Genomic DNA, 20651 nt, shown 5'->3' with positions numbered 1-20651 from the left:
TCCTTCCCTCCCTCCCTCCCTCCCTTCTTCCCTCCCTCCCTCCCTCCTTCCCTCCCTTCCTTCCCTCCCTTCCTTCTTTACTTCCTTCCTCCTTCCCTCCCTCCCTCACTCCCTTACTTCCTTCCTCCTTCCTTCCCTCCCTCCCTTCCTTCCTTCCCTCCCTACCTCACTCTCCCTTCTTTTTTTCTTTTCTTTTGCAATCATGGCTCACCACAGCCTTGATTTCCTGGGCTCATTCAACTCTCCCACCTCAGCCTCCTGAGTAGCTGGGACTACAGGTGTGTACCACCATGCCCGGCTAATTTCATTTTTTATTTTTAGTAGAGATGAGGCCTTGCTATGTCGCCCAGGCTGGTCTCAAATGCCTAGACTCAAGCAATCTTCTCACCTTGGCTTCCCAAAGTGCTGGGATTACAGGCGCGAGCCACCATGCCTGGTCTGGAATGTTAAAATGTCAAAGCAATAGGGAACATAGTAGTTGCTTGAAATAACAGGTAATCATTGTGGTGGAGAAAATTCGTGCCCAGTGATTCCAGATAGGGTCACGTGCTTCATGTTCACCTCTGGAAGTCCAGGGGACACTATAGGTGTCACTGTAAGCATATAAGAGCAACTATTTTCCCATCTGAACCTCCAGAAAGAAAGGACTCTGAGGTGACAGAATTGCAAGCCGGAAACAGCTTCTGGAGCCTAACAGAGCCTCCTGCGTGCATTTAATTGTGCTGTGGGTGAGAATGAAGCATCTTAATTCAGCTATGGAAAAAAAAGAGGAGGAGAGACACAGGCAGACAGGCACAGGGAGACACAGACGCGGGAGAAAAGCCACACGACGACAGAGGCAGAGGTTGGAGCAAGGCATCTACAACCAAGGAACTCTGAGGACGCTGGCAATGCCCAAAGCTAAGAGGAGGCCCTGGAACAGAGTGTCCCCTGAAGGCCTTGATTTTGGACTTCTGGCCTTCAGAACTGTGAGAGAAGTTTCTGTTGCTGTGAACGGCCCTCCCCGAGACCCTTGCACAAGCCTTTACTCCCAGGGTTCAGCTGTTGGGGGACTTCCTCGCTCCAAGCTGTTTCACTGAGCACTGATTTTCCCCCATGGTACCGGTGTCATGTTCGATAGCAGAAGCTGGTAGACACGGAATTCACAGACACGGATTTGCAATTCTTTTGGGATAGCGGGATGTCTCTCCACGAAAAGCTAGCTGTCTTGGCATGGACTTTGGCTCATCTTTATTGTTCAGAATGCACTTGGACACCAATGCAGCAAGAGCATGCCGCGATTCTTCTGCCTGCTGTTTTCCATTTTTTTTTTTTTTTTTTCGACAAGAACTCAATTCGTCACTCAGGCTGGAGTGCAGTGATGTGATCTCAGCTCACTGCGACCTCCGCCTCCCGGGTTCAAGCGATTCTACTGCCTTCGCCTCCCAAGTAGCTGGGATTACAGGTGTGTGCCACCACACCCAGCTAATATTTGTGTTTTTAGTAAAGACAGGGTTTCACCATGTTGGCCAGGCTGGTCTTGAACTCCTGACCTCAGGTGATCCACCTGCCTCAGCCTCCCTAAGTGTTGGATTACAGGCATGAGCCACTGTGCCCGGCCTGATTTGTCTTTTTGCCGGTTTTAGAAGCATGGACTCTGCTGCTTTGGGTAAATTTGAAGCCATTTTTCTCCTCTCTTGGCAGCATTCCTGGAAAATGCATCTTCTGGTGCTGCCAACTTGAGACGGGAAAGAGAAATCCAATGAAGCGTGGGGCTGTGGTCTTACCGACATCGCCAGGGTGGCTATCAGCAGGTCTTGGCTACAGGATTGCCTTCCTGGCTCTTCCAGGCTCAAGCTAGGGTGGGACCATGGGGCGTGGGCATGCACAGGTGCAGTTGTTCAGGGATGCAGCATGTGTGTGGGCAACCCCCCATCTGGGCACCGAGGAAGGAGAGCTAAGCAGATCCCCGGCACAGTTAGTGCCTGAAGCATATCTTAGCTTATAGTGTTACTACTCAGCTATTTCCTTTATATAGTCCTTTATACTATATAATCATGTATTAGTTTATAGTCGGAACAGTTAGTGCCTGAAGAATATCCTACCACTCAGTTATTTCCATATTATAGATATTCAAAATTATATCTTAGTTCATAGTCGGAGATACCTAGAGCAGACACGGTACACAGCATGAACGAAGGAGTAGGCAGCTATACATACATAATCATATCTTGCTTATAGTCGGAGGAATGTCTAGCGCAGACACAGTGCGGAGCATGATTTAAGGGAAAAACAGTTATACCAGGACAAGAATCTATGGCCCAGGCGGTAGTGCCTCTGCCTCAAAGGGCATGCGCTACATAGCAGGCTGGCCCAGGCGGCAGCGTTCAGTATTATAAAGATACTGGCTGTGTGGCAGGCTTGGAGCAAGTCACTCCTCCTGAAAAGGAGTCGCAGTACCTTGCGTCCACTTCTTGTGGAAAGCTGGCCTCAGGTTGGCAAGCTCTCGAGCGTCCCAGGGCTTTAAACTCCTCCGGTATAATCATGCCTAGGTGGCTGTATACCTTGTCAGCCCTGCTGCTAGGTACTGACTCAAAGCATCGTCCTATAGAAATCACTGGAAGCTGCCAGCAGGTGGCTGTGTACCCTGTCAGCTCTTTAGCTACTGTGCTGACTCAAAGCATTCTCCTATAGAATTCCTTAGATGCTGCCTGCCCCTAGATAAGAGAGTACACTGCACCCTCCTCACTGCGCACGGCCTGCCTCCCAGCCTAGGTGGCCTCATGGGGGTGGGCCCCTTGTTTATTGCTCATGTGATTCTCTTGACCCCATCACTATCCTTAAGTTGACCTCACTCACTACTCTGCCCCCTAACCTATACCCAATAAATACAGACGCTCCTGGACATTCAGGGTCTTGCCTGTCTCCGCGTGTAAGTGGCATGCCCACCCCCCTCCCCGAGCCCAGCTGTGCTTTCTTTGTCCAGGGATAGCTGATTGCATAAGCAAAATGCGGTATATCCAGACAATGGAGTAGGATTCACCTTCAAAAGGAAATTCTGGCACACACTCCAACGTAGATGACCCCTGTGGACTCCATGCTGCCACAGAAGGGCAAATACTACAGGATTCCACTTCTATGAGGGGCCTAGAGTGGTCAAATCCATAGAGACAGACAGCAGAAGGAAGGGCGGGTGCCGGGGCTGAGGGGTGGGGAGTTGGGCTGAACGGGGCCAGAGCTTCAGCTGGGGAAGATGAACAGGTTCTGCGGCTGGATGGCGGAGATGGCTGCACAGCACCGGAGTGTGCTTATGCCCGGGACGCACACTTAAACATGGTGAGCGTGGCGTGTTTTACGAGATGTGTATTTTGCCACAATAAAAGAAGTGAGGAGTGTGCAATGTGTGTCAGGGAGTCTCAGAGTCCTGTGCCCAAGGGATCCTTCCGCCTCAGCTTCCCAAAGTGCTGGGATTACTGGCCTGAGCTGCCGCGCTGCTGCTACAGGCCCTTTTGAGTCCAGACAGCCCTGACTCCTGCAGCAGCTGGAGCGCCTCCGCCCGGGAGCGTAGCACCCTAGCATCCAGCCAGCCTGCTGCACACCCAGGGGAAACCCCCTTCTGCCTGTGGCTTCTCCAGCTCTGTTAAAACGGCATGAAGACACCTTTGTTTTGTTCCACACAGGAATTCCCCAAATAATAAATAACACATGTTATCCAGACCAGGATATAGGAGACTTTCATTTTTTTTTATACACACAGAAATTTTGGTCTATTCTTTAACTTAGGAAATTCAACTACAGAGTTTAAATTATTATGCATCTGTGATCTTTCTCATTGAGATTTTTTGTTCATCTTTATAACAGGCAGATAAAAATGTAAAACATATATATGAACTCAACACAGTTGACCAAGCCATTCCAGGTAATACAATGCTTTATAAGGAGGGGCTTCCCAGTGAGACAGGGCCCCGGCCTGAAGATGATGCCTCATTTCTGAACCCCACAGCCCAGCACAAAGGTGACCTAGGGACTGAACAGTCGAAATTTACATAGGCAACTTTCTACAGCAGCAGTGAGGCTTTGCTTTTAATAGCTATTGGCCATTGGTCCTATCGGTGTGTCTACAACAGAGAATGAGAAGCCCGTGAGTGCAGCAGCACGCGCCTCATCTTCTGCAATTTCAATGTCTCGAATTTTATTTCTCGTTGACGAACACAAAGATCCTTTTTCTTACTGTCGTTTCGACAAGGACATCAGGGAGCAGTTTACAAATGGGTAACATTCTCAGTGTGCCCTTTAGGAAAAAAGGATGGCTTTTAGTTATGTGCAGCTTGCATTTTCAAGAGGGGTTTTCTTTTCTAACTGAAATTCTTTTGCCCGAGATTTGACTTCTCCTGCTCAGGGTTGACATGGCATTAATGGTAATAGTGGGGACAGTGGAGGTGAGACAAGCCTCCCAAAGGTGCCAGCCCACGTCGGTGGGCTTCCATTCCGACCTCTGTCCCTCAGCTTCCAGCTGTCTCCCAGCGGCTGAGCCCCAGGCCCAACCACCTCCCTGCAAAACGTGACAGCTGCAAGTGCGAGGGCAAGGGTCCTCCATGGTGTCATTGTGGGTGTCACTGTGGGTGTGCCTTTGTGGACCTACGGGCTTCCTCAGGAGGGTGCCAAAAGTCAGGCCCCTCTTTCCTCCCTCTGCCTTCTCTGTACTTCCCTCCCAAGTGATTGCTCATCTGGGGGAAACTGAGGCTTGGGCCGCCAGGTGCCCACACTGCCAGGATAGGCTCCCATCAGGACCTGGTGCTCAGCCACAAATCCACGCCTTCATGGCTGAAGCTTGACCTCTGGACGTGAAGAGTAGGGTGGAAAGAGTGCTTTGGTGGTGGCGCCTCTGGTGTAATAGCAGACACTGAGGTGGTCTACTGAGCACTCCTCAGCATTTGCTAGAGCAAACAGTGGGAGTCCATCCGGGTGCCGAGGGGACAGGGTCTGAACTGTGGCCACATCCCTGCTGTCATTCTCCCACCGCCAGCTCCTCTGGGCTTCTGAGGGCCCGTCTCCCTCCATTGGTTTCTTTTGAACTCTTGGCCCTGCACCTGGCCCCTCGGACCTGTGCTCAGCTGAGGCTGCTCCCTGGACTCTGGGCAGGACCCGCACCTCCAAGAGTGCTTCGTGCTCTTGAAGTTGGGGGAGTGGCCAGGATGAAGGACGTGGAATTGGAGAAACCAAAGAAAGCTGAAAACAAAACTTCCCTTTCACTAACTGAAGGGCTCCTTCTCATCAATACTTTGGTGTTTTCCTTTTAGGTAAGAACTTCCATTGAAAGGGTTTCCTCCTCTCTGGCAGGGGTCTCAGTGCTCCGGACCTGGAGCATCCCCTCTCTGCCTTCTCCTCGGGAATCTCAGTAGGGCCGGGCAGAGGGCAGGAGCAAAGGGTGGGAGTGGATGACGAGGGATGAAAATGGATTGACCAGATATTCTTGCAGTCTAGTTCTCTGAAAAAAACCTTACTACATTCAATAATAAAATTTCCAAATGAAAATGCCTGATAAGAGGAATGCAAATATCATGCCAATAAATAGTTCCTTATGGAAGTATGCATCTGGTCATATATATGTGCATGTGTACAGATCCACACACATACATATATGTGCACGCGCACACACACATGCACACTGCAGGTGTGCCTAGCTTTTGCTAGGGACAGGTTGCTTTGTGACTGCAGGGACGCTTGCAGGCGGTGCCCTCGGGTGGCACCCTTCACAGCCCTGCAGAGCACTCAACTTTTTTTTTGCATGAATATGTTGATCTGATTTCTCCTGAATGGGTGCAACAAAAGCTCCCAATAAACCCAAACCAGCCCCTGCCCGCCGCACAGCCCAAACGGCAAACACGCGGTGGAGCTGTAGTTCGTTAAAAAAGAAGCATCAATAGAAAAAAGGTGGGGAACTCAGCTCTTCGCACCCTCTACTTCTCCTTCCTCCTTTGGATGAAGAACCTTCTCCTCCCCCTTCTTGTCTTGCTCTTCCTCCTTCTCCTCCTCCCTGTCCTCCTCTTCCTCCGTCCTCGTGAGCAGGCTGTGGCAGGCTGCACCCTTGTTGAATGGATTTGGCTTCTCGCAAATGCCCTGCCAGAAGGCTCTTCAGCAACCTTAGTTGTTTCCCCGTTTTGCAGGTGTGCGGGTCGCTATCTGTGTGTGCGTGCGTGTGTGCGTGTGACTGCGTGTGAGCCCGAGTGTGCATGTGCGCATGTGCTGAGACAAGTTCTCATTAGAGGGCCGTCTCCACGCTGTGGAGCGAGCTCCTGGGACTGGAGGGAGACACTGAAGAGGTAGCTGACTTGGTGACATGCGTGGTCAGGTAGATGCCGCTGTCTATGGCGTTGTTGTTCTGGTTGGGGGACGGGGGCGGGGGGGCCCGGAGGCGCTCCTCGTTCTCGTCCACGTCCGTGTCATCGATGAGCGGGATGTTGTGGGTATAGTCGTTGATCAGAAACTCAGGCGTGGCCATGAAGTTGTGAATGGAGGTCTTGGATTCTGGTTTCTCCAGGCCTTCATAGAGTGAGCTACGGAACGCTTTCACCACCCGGATCTGGAGTGGGAGGTGGAGGGACAGAGTGTGAGCAGAGAGGGAAGAAAGGAAGGGAAAGGAAGGGAAAGGAAGGGAAAGGAGAGGAAAGGTGGAAGGAAGGAAGCAAGCAAGGAAGGAAGGAAGGAAGAAGGAAGGAAAGAGATAGTCAGTGGCCGGCTGGTGCTGGCAAGTTCCACCCACATCAATGGCTGGGGGTCATGGCATGAGAAATGTCCACTCGTTTGGACATTTGGAGGCTGCTCTGCCTGGCTTTAGGAAGGGTTTTCAGTTGGGGGCCTTGATCTGGTCAACCAATTCACATGCAGGAAAAGGTGGCAGTGGCTTTCTCTAGGCTGAGCTGGGCAGATATTCTGGAACTCAAGAGTGCTGCACTAGGCTTTGGGCTGCAACCTCCCAATTCCCTGTCCTGGGGGGACTACTGGCTTTGGTAGCCTCTGGGGTCTCTGCCCAATCTGAATTCCAATTTGGTAGAAAAGAAAGATGATTTGAACAGGAGAGAACGCTGATGAGGGGCTCTCTTCTCGATCTTACCAGAAAGTCCGAAGTAGCTTCTGGTATGAGCAAGGCCCCAGCTTATGGGCACCGCCCGCCTTTCTCTAATGGGTCTTCCTTCAGGGACCCGGCCTCCATTCCCAGCTCCCATGGCCAGAGCTGGGACCTGCCATGCCCAGAGTCTCCCTGTGGCTAAGTCCACTGGCCACTTCTCTATCTTTGTCTTATTCTATCCCTCAGGTCACTCAACACAGCTGATCATCCCTCTTTCTGGAAACTTCTCATGGCTTCCTGACATTGCCCCTGCCGGGCCCTCTTCCACCTCACCAGCTGCTCTGGCTCCATCTCCTCCACTGCTCTCTTATGTCCCTGGGTGCCCCAGAGCTCTGACCTGGCCCTGTCCCTCCTCCTCTCTGTCCATACTTCTTTGCTCTGGCCACAGTACCCAGAACTCTGAGATCAAGAATGGCCACACTTTGGATTTGCACCCACTGAAGCCCGTCTCTGCTCAGATGCCTCTGCGGCCTCCTCATAGCCCCCAAGTCTGATTGGGTCTGCTTGAATCTGATGTCCCTGCTCCTCTGGCCTCTCCTTTCCCTCGTCCTCCTCCATTTCCCAGTCAGACAGTCTGAAACTTGCATCTCCGCCGCTCCCCTACCCCTGCAGGAAAGAGCTCCTGCCATGCCCAGACTCCCCTAGCAGTGGGCCTCTACGCTTAGCTGAGTTCACGGCACCTCTGAAGCCTCCTGACTGGCCAGCAGGGCGCTGAGACAAGAATGAGCCCTTCCTTCCTCCGGCTTCTCCACCCTGCCTCATGCACTCAAGTCCCTGCTGCCTCGCAGCCCGGACTCCTTCCTGCTTTTAGAAGCCAGGAGTTGATGGGGAGACCTCTGCCTGGCCTTGCACAGGCCAGCATTGGCCCAGCCACCAAATGGTAGCTGGCCCACTTTGTACTGTCATCCCTATAGAGGGCAGCAGATGGAGCGCCAAGCTGCCAGGCGGACCCTGGGGTTCATCCAGCACCTGCCTGTCCCTCCCTATGTGAGCGGGTGGACACAGGAGTTCTGAAGCATTTCCGGTGCCAAGGTTCTATCTAGGATTTGGTTTTCTGGATTTAGACAAGCTGTCAGGGCTTGCTCCTGGGCTAACCCCAGCTCTCTGCCAGTTTTGGTTAATAAAGTTTTACTGGTTCAGGTTTCATGCTGTAAGGGTAGAGTTGTGTCACGGCGGCAGAGACCAGGCCTGGAAAGCTAAAAATATTTCCTCTCTGGCCCTGTACAGGAAGAGTTAGCCACCCCCTAGTTTAGACAATGAATTACTCTCTTTGGTGACTTCCTTTGAGCCCTCCGGGGGCTGGACCCTCGGGCTAACCAGGCACAGCGCTCCTGAATCAACGGAAACAATGCCCACCTCATCCCCTTTCCAGTGCAAAAAGTCAGCCAGGGCCGGGTGCCGTGGCCCACGCCTGTAATCCAGCACTTCTGGAGGCTGAGGTGGGCTGATCGTTTGAGCCCAGAAGTTCAAGACCAGCCTGGGCAACAGAGTGAGATACCCCACCCGGTTGCTATTTAAAATAAAAAAAAGTGAACAAAAAGCTCCACAAAATTGGAATTTTCTAGCACCTTCTCTGAAATCTGGTTAGGATTTTCTCTGGATTTGGGAAAGCCACCTCTGCCAGATGGCAGATGGTCAGCTCTTTTCACTCAGGCCTTTATCCCTGGACTGCCGTCTGAATTAGAAGTAACATAGAAATTGAGAATCTTTTGACATTTTTAATGAAAAGAAACAGAATTCAGTTTTCGCAGCCAGTGCAGATGTTGCGTCTTTCTTTAGGCCTTTCCTGGTACAGATGGTAGTGTGGAAGCAGCTGGGGCATCGCCTACTCCAGCTGGTGCCCATGCCTATCAAGTCACAGAAAGGACAGAAAGCTGCAGGCCTCGACCCCAGGGCTGTGTAGGGTGAGGTTGCTGGCACCAGGTGACCTTGGCCACACCTTTTCCTCACTGAGGGGCCTCACTGCACCAGGCTCAACTCAGCAAAGGGCAGCCAGGCCACAGAGCCAGCCCTTCCTTCCAGGCCTGGCTTCTGCTGCTCCAGTGTGCCCTTCTTGGATGGCATCTGCCTTGTTTGCTGCTTAACACCAGATCCTGGCCCAGAGCAGCTGCTCAGCAGACCCTTGGGGAATGTGCAAGTGACAGAGTGAGCCGCTGCAGGGTGGAAGGGCTGCCCTGAGCATTCTGCTGTTGGGGGTGCTAAGCTTGGCTGGTGTCCAGGTGAGTCTGTTACAGCTGACAGTGAGCAGCTTTCTCCAGGCTCTGTGTTCCCTGGATTCGAATCCTGAACTATTAAACAATGTTTCGGCATTGGTCTTATGGAGTGTTTTCAGCTCAGCCAACACTGAAGGATGCAGTCAATTTCTGGGAGATTGGTTCAATGGAAAGCAGCAAACGTTTCTAAGAGAGGTCCATCTAGAGGGCTGGACTCCTACCTGGTGCTCAAGGATGCCCCATGGCCCCGGGCCTCTTTCCCCCAGCCTGGGCTCCCCTGCCATCTTTTTAGGCTCCTGCACCACCTCCTGCTCTGCTCCCAGCCCAGGACACCCGCCTCCCCCTCCCCTCACCCACCGCTACTGCTCCCAAAGGAATCTCACGGCCTCCAAGGCTGTCAAAGCTGTCTGCAGACCATCAGGCCAGCTGTATTACCGCCACCTTTTCCCAGACTGCCAGACTTCCATCCTGGCTGCCTCCCAGGTGTCCACCCTCAGATACCTAAGGGACCTCTCAAATTGCGGGAGGCCCGAGGAGGACTCTTATCAGTGCCACCAGCAGCCTTCCCATCCCAGTGCAGGGCTCTGGCCAAACCTTAGCAGTACTTTGACCCCCTGACCCAATTGCCAGACATCCGTGTGTCCTGTGGGACTGACCCTAACTGAGAAGCATCTTCCACATCCAACTCTCCCCACCTCCAGTGCTGCTGCTATGTCCTGCCTGGGGTCCCCCAGCAGCAGAGCCCTCCATCCTGCCTGTCCCTTCTCCAGATGGAGTTTCTGAGCTCTCTCTGGCTGCCGAGCTCTCTGTTGCTCCCCCATCTGGCTCCAAACCTTCCAGTAGGCAACAGAACTGGCCCAGGTCCTGACTGTGTGGAAATTCATTGAACTGGAACCCCCAAAGACTGTTTTACTGCAGGACAATTTAAAAAGAAAAGAAATGAAAGCACTCTCAGGAAAGATGGCCCTAGGGGTATGGCCAAGGCATCCGCGAAGGCTGAGGAGGGTCAGCTTGGGCTGGGGGACTCCCCACCTCATCTGGGTGAGGCACGGCGGCTCCCCACTGCGTGTCCGCGCCTCGTGCCCTCCTGCAGTCTCCCTCTGTCACAGTTCTGTGTTCCCCACAGTCCTCCAGCCTTCCTCCTCTCCCATCCCCTGACACCCGAGGACCCCACCTCTGGGTCTATGTACTCTCTTCTGGCCCTCAGCCTTCCATTCCACCTGATGACTAACAGCCTCTCGGCTCCAGCTCCAGACTTGGGCGTATAAGCCAAGTCTCAAACTTAGCAGGCCCGACCCCCTGGCCCCAGCCACGCAGCTCCCTTCAAACGCCATCCCCACCCCTCCCTGCCCTTAGCATGGCGGTACAAAAGCCAGAACGTGTTTGGTCTCCCCCACTGGAAACCCTCCACTGGCTGTGGCCCTTGGGGCCTGCCCCGGCCTCTGTGGTTCTGCCCTCTTTCACCCCTCAGCGTCCAGCACATCCCACCTCGCGGCCTTTGCTCCCCCGCAGCCCAGTGCCCACTTCTTTTCCTTCCTTTCACCGGAAGAGAATCCCCCTGGGGCAGGGGTCTGTCTGTCTGGGTCGCTGCACCCAGCAGGGTCTCAGCAGACGGGGCTGAATGGGGCCCACACGGCCTGGCACCAGTCTTCTGTGCTGGCTTCAGCCCTCCCCACAGCTTTCCACCCACTCCGTGATGCCCAGCTGGCTGGAGCTATTCCTTAACGTCCCAAGCAGGGGCTCCCCGGAGCAATGACTCCTGCCCTTTCTGCCGCCTGGCTGGGCTTCCTTCCTCTGAACTTAGCTCAAGTACCCATCCTTAGAGAGGCTGCCCAGAGGACACACACTGGGTGCTGTTGGCTTGGCCCAGGTTCCTGATCTGCGTGGATGAGCAGTTCTGAGCCTTACACAGGGCGAGTAACGCTGCAGATGGACAAGGCCCATCCCTGGCCACACTGAGCCAAAGCGGAAGGGTTGTGGGTGTAGAGTGCCATGTGCAATGCCACTGCTGGCCGGTTGGAGTGAAGGTGCCTGCCACGTGCATGGGGAGACGTGTCCCTGCTTAGCCTTCAAGTGATGGAGTTGGCAGTGCAGGGCTGCGGAGGAGGGTGAGGGTGGAGAAGGGCCGGGGAAGCAGGGAGACAAGCAAAGGCCTGGGGACACCTGCCCTTCCGAGAAGAGTGGAAAAAAGGAAAGGAAGAGAGAACAGTCAAGCAAAGGCTCCCGAACCACAGTGACAAAAGAAACCACAGAAGCTGTGCCTGCCACCTTCTCACTGTTCCTTCTAATTCCTCAAGCGGAAACAAACCCCATCCTGCTGCCGCTGTGCTGGGCACCCGCGGGCCCGGGGGCTCCATACTCTCTGCTCAGTCTCAATCGCCCTGCCTGTCCACTGCTCGGCAACAAACACTGGTCCAGAACCTTCCTTTGGAGTCAGGGACCTGTCAGCTCCCCAGGCATCTGAGCTTTGAATTGAGAGCAGATTCTGAGCACAGCAGCCAGGGAGACCCATGGGGAGCTGCTCGCCAGGAACTTTAGGGTTTCAGGCCCAAAACAACCCCTGTAGGCGTGAGGGTGAATCACAACTTGAAAGCGACACAAAGGTGTCCTCAAAAGCTTGTAGTGATACGAACCATCAATCAGCTCGGGCAATGAGAAGCCAAGCTCAGATAGCCTGAGCACTGACGAGAAGATGGCTTTGGTCTTGCTTTTCTACGTGGAGGAAGAGCAAGGGGAAGGCCCCTTTCTCCCCCAGGGGGATGTCACATGCTCGAATTAGGAAAAATGAAAATGCAAACTCCACAGCTGGCTCTTTCCCCAAAGAATTGAACCAAAGAATGGAAACAACAGACATGGGTCTGCGAGTGCTGGCAGGCCGGAACTGCTCGCAGCTGGCCAGTTTCAGGAAAATTACTTCCCACCATGAGTGTACACACGCATGCCCTGGACTGTGTGAGCCTCGATCTGTGCTCCTGACATCAGCACTGAGCAGCTGAACTGACCTGGGCGCGGCGAATCCCAGGCCTGTCGGGTGGTCGGACTGATGGGGAGTGCCTTGGACCAGAGGTTCTGGGGTCTGCCCTAGGCTGCGTTCTGGTGTCTACTTTAAGAATTGCCTGGAAGGGCATTCCCCTGTGGTAGAGCCCAGGAAAACCTGGGGCAGGACAGGCTCTTGGGGAGGGCTGCTACCGTTTCCAGCATGGAGGCAGACTACAGCGCACTGCTCCCAGAAGCCAGGGAGGGAGGCTTGGCTCAAAGCACATGACCTTCCTGAGAATGGAGCAAACTCCAGAAAACAAGACTCCTTCCGTTATGGGGTTGCGAGTGTGGAGTGCATGTCACCCTGGGCCCTGGAAAGGAGTGTTCAAGGAAAGCCTGGGACTCACATGGCCCGATGTGGCCCCTTTGGCCACAGGTTTTCTTGTTGCAAAAGCCAATAAAACAAAGCAACTGCTGTGATCTGTTTCCAGCGTGATTAACCAGAACTAAACGGCCCTCAGAGACCCCCTGTGGCCACATGAGACCAAACTCATGGCCCACTGCCCAACCCCTGCTCCTTTGCCATCTCATGAGCCACTCCAACAGCAAGCATCTCACACAGGCCCGGTGTGGGTGCTGCAGGAAGGATGCATGGCCGGGGTGTGTCTGTGCTTCCCAGTGGAAAACAGACATAAAAGACCTCTCGAGTGGCTTTGGCAGGCCTTTCCAAATGACCTGCACCCTACAGTCCCTCCTGGGGGCTGACACGCAGCCCCCTGGGCCTGCTGCCCTTAGCAGACCCCAGTGGCTGAACCCCCCTCTCTGGCCAGCTCTCTCGAATATGGACACCCTATCGGGAAAGGGATGCAGTGGCCTCGGTGTGTGTGGTTGGGGCATGGTGTGGGTGGGCAGGCTGGGCAGGCGAGGGGCACTGGAGGCTGTCCGGAAGCCGGGAGTGAGGTCATGGCTGGTGCGGTCTGACAATGCAGGCAGAGGAGGGGCGTGCCTGTGTTGGGACTCCTGAGTCCGGAAGCAGCAAAAGCGTGGGAGGCTAGACAGGGTGGGGAGGGCTGGAATGTGTGAGCCCTGAGCCCCAGCGATCCTAGTCACCCTCTTGCTGCTTCCTGCATTGGCCCCAGGGGCACAGGGTGAGGGGATGTCATGGTACCAACCCCTGGCCCTTTTCCCTGGAGGGCCTGAGGTCCTTCGTGGGAAAGGCTTTGGATGGAGGCAGCACCAGTGCCCAGGAAGGCCCCAGACTCCCGGTGGGCTGAAAGGTAGCCTGGCCTGGAGCCGGCAAAGACGGGAAACCACGTGACTCGAAGACCCTGCAGGCCTAGTAGGGGCAGCCCTCTTGTCTAGGGGAGCTCTGTCACGGCCTTCAGAGCATCTCCCATCCACCAGGAAGTCCCAAGGAGAGGGTGGGCGCTGGTGCTAGTCCCCACTCTGCCGGGCCTGGCTGCCCCTCCTTCCCCTGATTTCTAGGATGAGGATACCAGGCTTGGTGATGTCTTGGGGTCCTTGAGGCGTGGAGTGGGGGTTGGGTTCTGAGTTCTAAACCAATCCACTGCACTGTAATGATGGCGGGAGGCGGTTTTGTCAGGAGGCGGTTTTGGCGGGAGGTGGTTTTGGCGGGTGGCTTCCAGAAGCAGGCATGTCCTTGGTGTTGCCAGGTCCCTAGCCAGCATCTTCCTCCACGGCAGAGTCCTTTGTGGGGTACTGATGTTCAGCTGGGATGGGCCTTTTAGGCTGGCCTTTGTCGGGCGGGACATCAGGACTCCTGTGACTTTACAGCAGCACCCCCTTCAGAGGGCCCTGCCACCCGCCTTCTGCTGAAGCACACAGTGTGCAAGGGACAGCTGCCCTCCTATGGCTATCTGCCACTTAGGGCCCCCATGGAATAGCTTGTGAACAGCAGGAGGGGTGGCGTCTCTCCCACTGTACTTACCCAGCACTGCCAGGCTCCAGAGGTGGGGAGGAGGGGGACAGATGGCCACGGGATGAAGGCAGGAAGGAAGTTCTAGGAACCAAGGAAGAGAGGAGAGAGAGGCCGCCCCAGGGAAGAAGTGGAGGAATCCAGAGGGAGAAGAGACAGCAGGCCCCACTGCAGGGCTGGGCTGGACCTGGAGAGGGGCGAGGAGCTGGCCCTGGGGTGGGATGAGGGCAGAGCTGTGGAGAAGGCTCGAGGAACGCGTAGAGTGGGGCCATGGTGGCTGCCTACCCCTTAACTCAACAAATGGGCAGATGGACAGACAGACAGGAAGCACAGAGAAAGATGGCAAAGCAACATATGGAGGAAGTCAAGGGGGAGGGAGGCAGGGGCACAGCCATGCCCCAAGCTGCCCCTCAGCTCCCAGGAAGGAAGGTGCTGGGAGGCCACGAACCATTTCTGTCATTAACTGACTTGGTGGAGCCTCCTGTTGGCCTCTCAGGTGGAGTGGCGGTGAGGCCCCTCTGGGCCCACATCTAGGGCACTGGGGATGCTGGCTGCTTTTCAGCCCAACCACCATGGTGTCGGCCAATATTTGTGACCCGGGTAGGTGGCCCCGTGATGAGCGTGACCTGTGGCTTGGAGGAGTGTGCGTGTGTGTGTGTCTGAGTGCACGTGCTCTGTTCCCAAGGGGGACAGGATGGCCCTCCTCCTTTCCTTTAAGGACAAAGTGGCCCAAAACGACAGCTTATGCAAGAGGAGGGGTGACCCACACCAGGGACCTCTCACCAGTTCCTAAAAAAATAAAAAATAAAAAGAAAAAGAAAAGGAAAAGAAAACAAATCAAGCTGGAAGAGTCTGTGATGGAAGAAGGCGTGGTTAAGGTCTGCAGGGTGGCGTGTTCATGTTGGCAGAGGGGAGCGCTGCGGGGGCTCGCTAGAAGGAAAGGAAAGAGGTACCATAGAACCATCCTGGCAAGGCTCTGGGCCCATGCGCGAACGTTTACTGCTTGGTGTGTAAACTCTTTTGAGTTTGTTGGAAAGAGCAGGCTGCCTGGCTGGGCCCACTGGGTTCCCTGCGTTCTCTCTCACCAGGGGGGTATGGTCAGCGGTAGAGTGGCCTTTCCTTTGTCTTTGTAAAAAGATGTGAGCAATTATGGAAGTTTCTACCACCTTAGGATAGCCCCTGGGTTCTCTTTAAAATGTGACCAACATGGTGGGAACTTTTCATGGCAACCTCTCAAAAGGAAGTGGTTTCTCTCGGTTTCTCAGAGGAAAGAGAGGAGAGGGTGTGGGTTAATGATCAGGCTAAGGCCTGACCCCGAGGCTCATGTGGAAAGAGTGAAGGTGCCTCAGAGCACCTGGGCACGCTGCCGGCGCGGGCACCACTTCTGCAGGAGTATTTGCCTACCACTGAGCCCACCTGGGGAGAGGTGACAGCGGGATCCTTAGGAAACCAACTCAGGGAGGATGCTGGAAGCGGCCGCTCCAGTTCCTGGGTAGGTGGGCTGCATCCTTCCATGGCAAACAGTGCGGGAAAGGCAGCCGCCACCCCAGCAGCCCTGGGAAGGTGGCCCTGAGCCCACGTGCTGCCCTGACGCTGCACCACTTAACACCACGCAAGGCCCCGGCCTGACCCCAGACACCTCCAGAAGCGGCCCAAGTTCATGAAGAACCGTCGGCAAAGGCAGACAGGTTCAAGAAAGGAAAACCAATGGCACAAGGAGCACTAAACACAAACCAAACACCAAACAAAGCAAAGAAAGGAGGTCCGGAGTGCCGTGCGTTGGATACATTTCATAAAAGAATATGGCTTTTGAGAGACACCGTCTGGGCGGGAAGGACTGGACAGGGCGGTAAAGAAAGAACAGAAAAGCCACGGTGAGCGGGAGGCAATACTGGAAAAGAGAGAGGCCGAGCTGGGGAGGCTTATTCTTCCCCAGAGATGCCATTTATGGGAGAAAAGGGAAGTCAAGACTCACTCCCAGCAGCACTGGCGGGATTGGCAGCAGAGAGAATTACGTGAGTAGGGTTAGAAAGATTGGTTACGTCATGGAGCTGGCTGAGGACCGAGGACCGCCGGCGCACAGCACCCTGCAATGAAGCGCTTCTCTTGAAGGTACTCACTACCTCCATCTGTGGGAGAGAAAATGAGATAAAGTGTGGCTTGCACTGTTGTCCAGGCTACTGTGGGGGAGGACACATAGGGCGACAGCAAAGCCTCACTGGGCCACCCCACTCACTGGGAGCTGGCGATGTTTGGACAGGGCCCTGACCGAGACTGGCCTCTGTGCCACCCACCGAGAGAGGGATTGCTGAGCAGATGGTTAGTGGTCATGAGATCTGGAAGGGAAGGGTCACGAGTCGGGGGCATACAGCAAACATCTCAAAAATGCCCCTTGCAAGCCACTCATCAGGAAGCACTTCATAGTTCTCAACGTTTTTTTCCGCCCCAACACCCCTGAGGGACAGGACATGCTCCTATTAGAACCTGCCCTGCTTCCTCATGCTCTGTCTGCCTGCCCGTCTCTGCTAGCTTCTGCGGCTCATTGCAATGACCTGGCGGGGCACCCCCTCCAAACCTCAGTAGCCGAATGGTCCTAGCAGGAGGGGCGTTTTCCCACTGACCGGCAGGCATGGCTTCGCTTTGTCCCCACTCTTACAGCTTTCTACAAGTTGAAGGGGAAGTGAGGCTCAGGAAACTGAGGCCCACAGGAGGACCTTGATCCAGTGTCTTTGGATTTCCTGACCTGCCCTTGGCTGGCATGGGGACTCATGTCCAGCTGGCTGGAGATGATGTGAACAGCAAAGCCAGTGTGCGCATCTGGAGCCCAAAGCTATCTGCTCCAGCCCGAGCCCTGCAGTGGCTACGTGGTGGCCACCAGGTTCAGCTAGGTGTCTTGACAGGGGCCAGGGCTTCACGGAAGAAGGCAGCTTCAGTATTCAGACTCCCCCCGTAACTGAGCAAAATGAGGATGTCCGCCGCTTCAACCCTTGACGCGCTTCGGAAAGGACTCCTTCTTCTCAGCCTGCCCAGTCCCTTTCTGGCCAGCACATCCCACTTGCTCGCTTGTGACAAGGGGAACCTCATGGTGCTGGCTGCGACTGTGAGGAATGCATACTGAATGTATCAGCGCACGGAAGGAGGATGGTTGATGTGACGGTGTCGCGGTGGCTTGGGGCGGTCTCCTGTCTAGATTCAGGAAAGGACTCTCACTGCCGCAAAAGTGAAGAGGGACGGGAAAGATGCCTTTCCTGCCTCAGGTTTGTGTTGGCCTGGCCTGGCTTCAGATGGTGTCCCAGTGGGAGAGCCACATCAGTGACAATACCACAGTTGCCACCACCCCATACCCAGAAGCCCAAGAGCTGGGCCAGGAGCAAGGCCCAGTCGCTGGTGAAGCTTCTCTTTGGGTTATAATGGGTGCAAAAAAGACAGACCGAGTCATGAGCGCTTCAAACAGCTACATGTTGTGGGTTTGAAGGACTCTTTTATTCTGGAAGGCACCCTGTCCGCCTGGTGCGTTGATGTGTTAGTGTGGAACCGTGGTGCGAGCCTTCGCTTAGCAACATAAAAGCGTGTGCCGGCCTCCAAAATCTGGGAGTGATTTTGGGGTTCATAAAATGCAGAAATCTGGGGCCAGCTGCCTAGGAAATGCTTTTCTTGGCTTCGGACATATGTACAACCTGATGGGCTTTTCCTTTAGCTCAATTTTTTCCAAGCAGGTATTTGGAATCAAAGGGAGCAGATGCTCTTTCACAGTTGGCTGAAAGAACTGACTGGTTTGGCATTCCTGAGAAACGTGGTGAGTTGCATGTGACAAAGTCAAAGCGAAAAGCCTTGGGGGTCAGGAGCCAAGGGGAAAGGAGTGCGTCCTGCTCCCGGGGTCGCCATTTCCTCAGAGGCAAAGCAGGGGCATCACCAGCCCGTGTCTCTCTAGGCACCGACAATTGGAACAGCCCGGAACTCTAAGACTAACCGATGGGACCCGCTTCTACTAGCCAGGTTGCAGTGGCACCCACATGCAGAGGACACAAGACACACAGGTGGCCAGGGTACCACTGATGCCACCTGACACTTCAGATCAGGGCAGGGTTGCTGTCTCAGCTGCATTGGCAAAAGTGAAGCGGGCCTCTGAGGGGCAAGGTCCTGCTCTCTGCACCCCCCACCCCAGGCTTAGGCAACTCTGGGCTCTGTAGCACAACAGGGGTGTGATAGATAGGAGCCCATCTGGGGGCAGCTGGGGGGCTCATATCCATGGTCTTGTAGAAGGCACAGTTGAACCGCTAGGAGGGCATTGGGGGAGACGGGTGCTGCTTCTAACATTTGATGTGTTTTAAATTTAGCACAGAAATATGCATTTCGGGGAACGAGAAAAGGCTGTTTGTACTGCAGCCCTGGCCTATCCGGGCACGGGGCTTGAGGCATTAGCCCTTGCACTTGGGAGGGAGACGCCATCTGGCTACAAAGCCGGTTCTCCTTCCTCGCCGGGGCTGTCTGTGTTCTGGCCAGGCCAGGGGGTAGGTAACAGTGCTGAGTCCAGACCTAAGACACCCTTCCCAGGCTGCGCTGTGTGAGGTGCCTCAGATGCCAGCCCCACCTCCCAGTTCTCAGCTTTAAATGTGAAGTTCTCCTGTGCCCCGACCTAGTCCTGCATGATTGTGGTCTCTGGGGTAGGCCTGGGGACTCTGTAGCTCTGGAAAGTTCGGCAGGAACTCTGACATGCCCCAACTCTAGTGCCCTGGGCTGGCAGCACAGGTGGCCCGTGGTGGGAGTGGAGTCAGAGAGGGCTTTGTAAGCATGAGGGCCCCAGGAGGCACATGGGAGTTGGGGAGATGCAGTGCACAGGCGGGCAGGGCATGTTTGGAAAGGCAGCCGGGGGTGCAGGGGTGCAGGAGGATGGGTTGACATCGAGAGGCAGGGGCTTGAAGGCCGTGTTCAGGAGCCTGGACTTCATCCTTAGAGAGGCTCCACCAGTCGCACTGCAGAGAGCGGCGTGGCAGGGGCTGAGTGCAGCCAAGACAAGCAAGGGAGGCTGCGGCCTGGGGGTGGGGCTGCCACTGGGAGGGAACAGGACCCAGGGCACTGAGAACAGTCTTGGGCAAGTTGCATGGATGATTCTTTGGGACAAGCCCTTGGTGATGTGTGACAGACCTTGGGAAGGGCTGTGGCCTCAGGCCCTACCTAGATAGACTCCTGATGGACGCCCAGCCAGGTGTTCCCACATCACCTGGGGCTGGTGGCTTAGGCGGGCCCTGGCTGCGCCTCCAAGTGCGCAGGACCCCAGGGAGGAGCAGCAGTCAGTCGCTCCATGTCAGGGGCAGTGCGACTGGGGGTCCGGGAGAGAGGCTGGAGGGGCAGGGAGCGACGGCTGTGACCTGAGAGATGGTGGCCCAGGCCTTGCAGGAGGAGGTGGAGTGTGAAGCATGCTGGGTGGCCCTCTGGAGGCTGCTGGGGGAAGGGCAGGCCATGAAGCAGAGGCTGCTGTGGGAGAGGGGCGTGGCTCTTCCTTCCTCCCCGGCCAGGACTTTCAGCGCTCAAGGGCCACAGCAGGGTGGGGCAAGGGCTGAGCAGGAGGTGGGGGTGCCAGGCGGGTGAGGACAGCAAGTCTCCAGGCAGTGCCCACAGCAGGCAGGAGCGATGCAGGGATAGCCCGACCTCAGGAGCCGGAGGGGAGCCTTGCAGACCTAGGCGCGCGCCGTTTCTGGGGAGTGGTGGGCAGAGGCCGGGCTGCAGTGGGATCACAAGAGAGTTCCAGGGAGGGGTGTGGAGACACAGCGAGTCTGGAACATTCTGGCAAGGAGGTTGGCTGGGAGGAGATGGGAACAAGGGAGTGGGGTAGCTCTGGCAAGTGCCTGCTGCTGGCGGCAGTTGTGGCCACCTGACTTCAGGGGGGAATGCAGCTGACAGCCTTGGTCTTGGCCAGCCCTAACAGTTGGTTATTTGGATGAACAGAAAGGACCAACTAGGTGGCCAGAGTCCCAAATGAAGCCTCCCCATCGCATTTATGGTGTCATCCAGTCAACCTTGAGCTCGCTGGTGGCTGTTTGAAACGGGCGTGTCTTCCCGAGAATGTCACTTGCCTATGATCTGGGGCAGTTCCCGCCAAGTAAAGGGAGCCCCCGCAGTGATGAGGACAGCGCTGGCCCGCGCCTCTGAGAGAGCCATTAGTCACCCACACACACCTTTAGCTACAGGGGACACCTGGGCTCTGAAGGAGGTGTCAGGGAGAGGCGACCTCAGTGCCACAGCCATCAGTGGGCACATCCTGGAATGGCAAAGGGGACACCAGCAGCTGCTTTTGTGACCTTAGCAGCAAGACCAAAGGGTTTCCCTGTGGGTGTTGGGTGCAGACAGCCGGCTCTCGGCTGCTGCCGCCAACTTGCCTCTACCATCTCGGGATGGAAGCGCCTGGGCAAGAGCG

The 20651-nt window shown here is 55.3% G+C and overlaps 1 protein-coding gene across 9 annotated transcripts in view; it reads right to left on the bottom strand.

Annotated features, from left to right (window-relative positions):
- Positions 1-5855: 5855 nt before the first annotated feature.
- ATP2B3 (ATPase plasma membrane Ca2+ transporting 3) overlaps positions 5856-20651 on the bottom strand; it is a 60180-nt gene continuing 45384 nt past the window's right edge. For 3 of the 9 annotated variants that reach the window (XM_032265201.1, XM_032265199.1, XM_032265200.1), the window contains exon 21: positions 19294-19957. In XM_032265201.1, coding sequence (XP_032121092.1) covers positions 19472-19957 — 486 coding nt within the window. In that variant the 3' untranslated portion in view covers positions 19294-19471. Of the gene's footprint in view, positions 6563-16211; positions 16366-19293; positions 19958-20651 lie in introns of those variants that run through there. The other 6 variants (XM_032265202.1, XM_032265203.1, XM_032265204.1 and 3 more) reach the window with 4 other exon arrangements.

Source organism: Sapajus apella, unplaced genomic scaffold (genome assembly GCF_009761245.1).
Source record: "Sapajus apella isolate SASKATOON/1434 unplaced genomic scaffold, GSC_monkey_1.0 scaffold149, whole genome shotgun sequence".
NCBI lineage: Eukaryota > Metazoa > Chordata > Mammalia > Primates > Cebidae > Sapajus > Sapajus apella.
The sequence above is the reverse complement of the archived record's forward strand: the minus strand, read 5'-3'. Positions and strand labels throughout refer to the sequence as shown.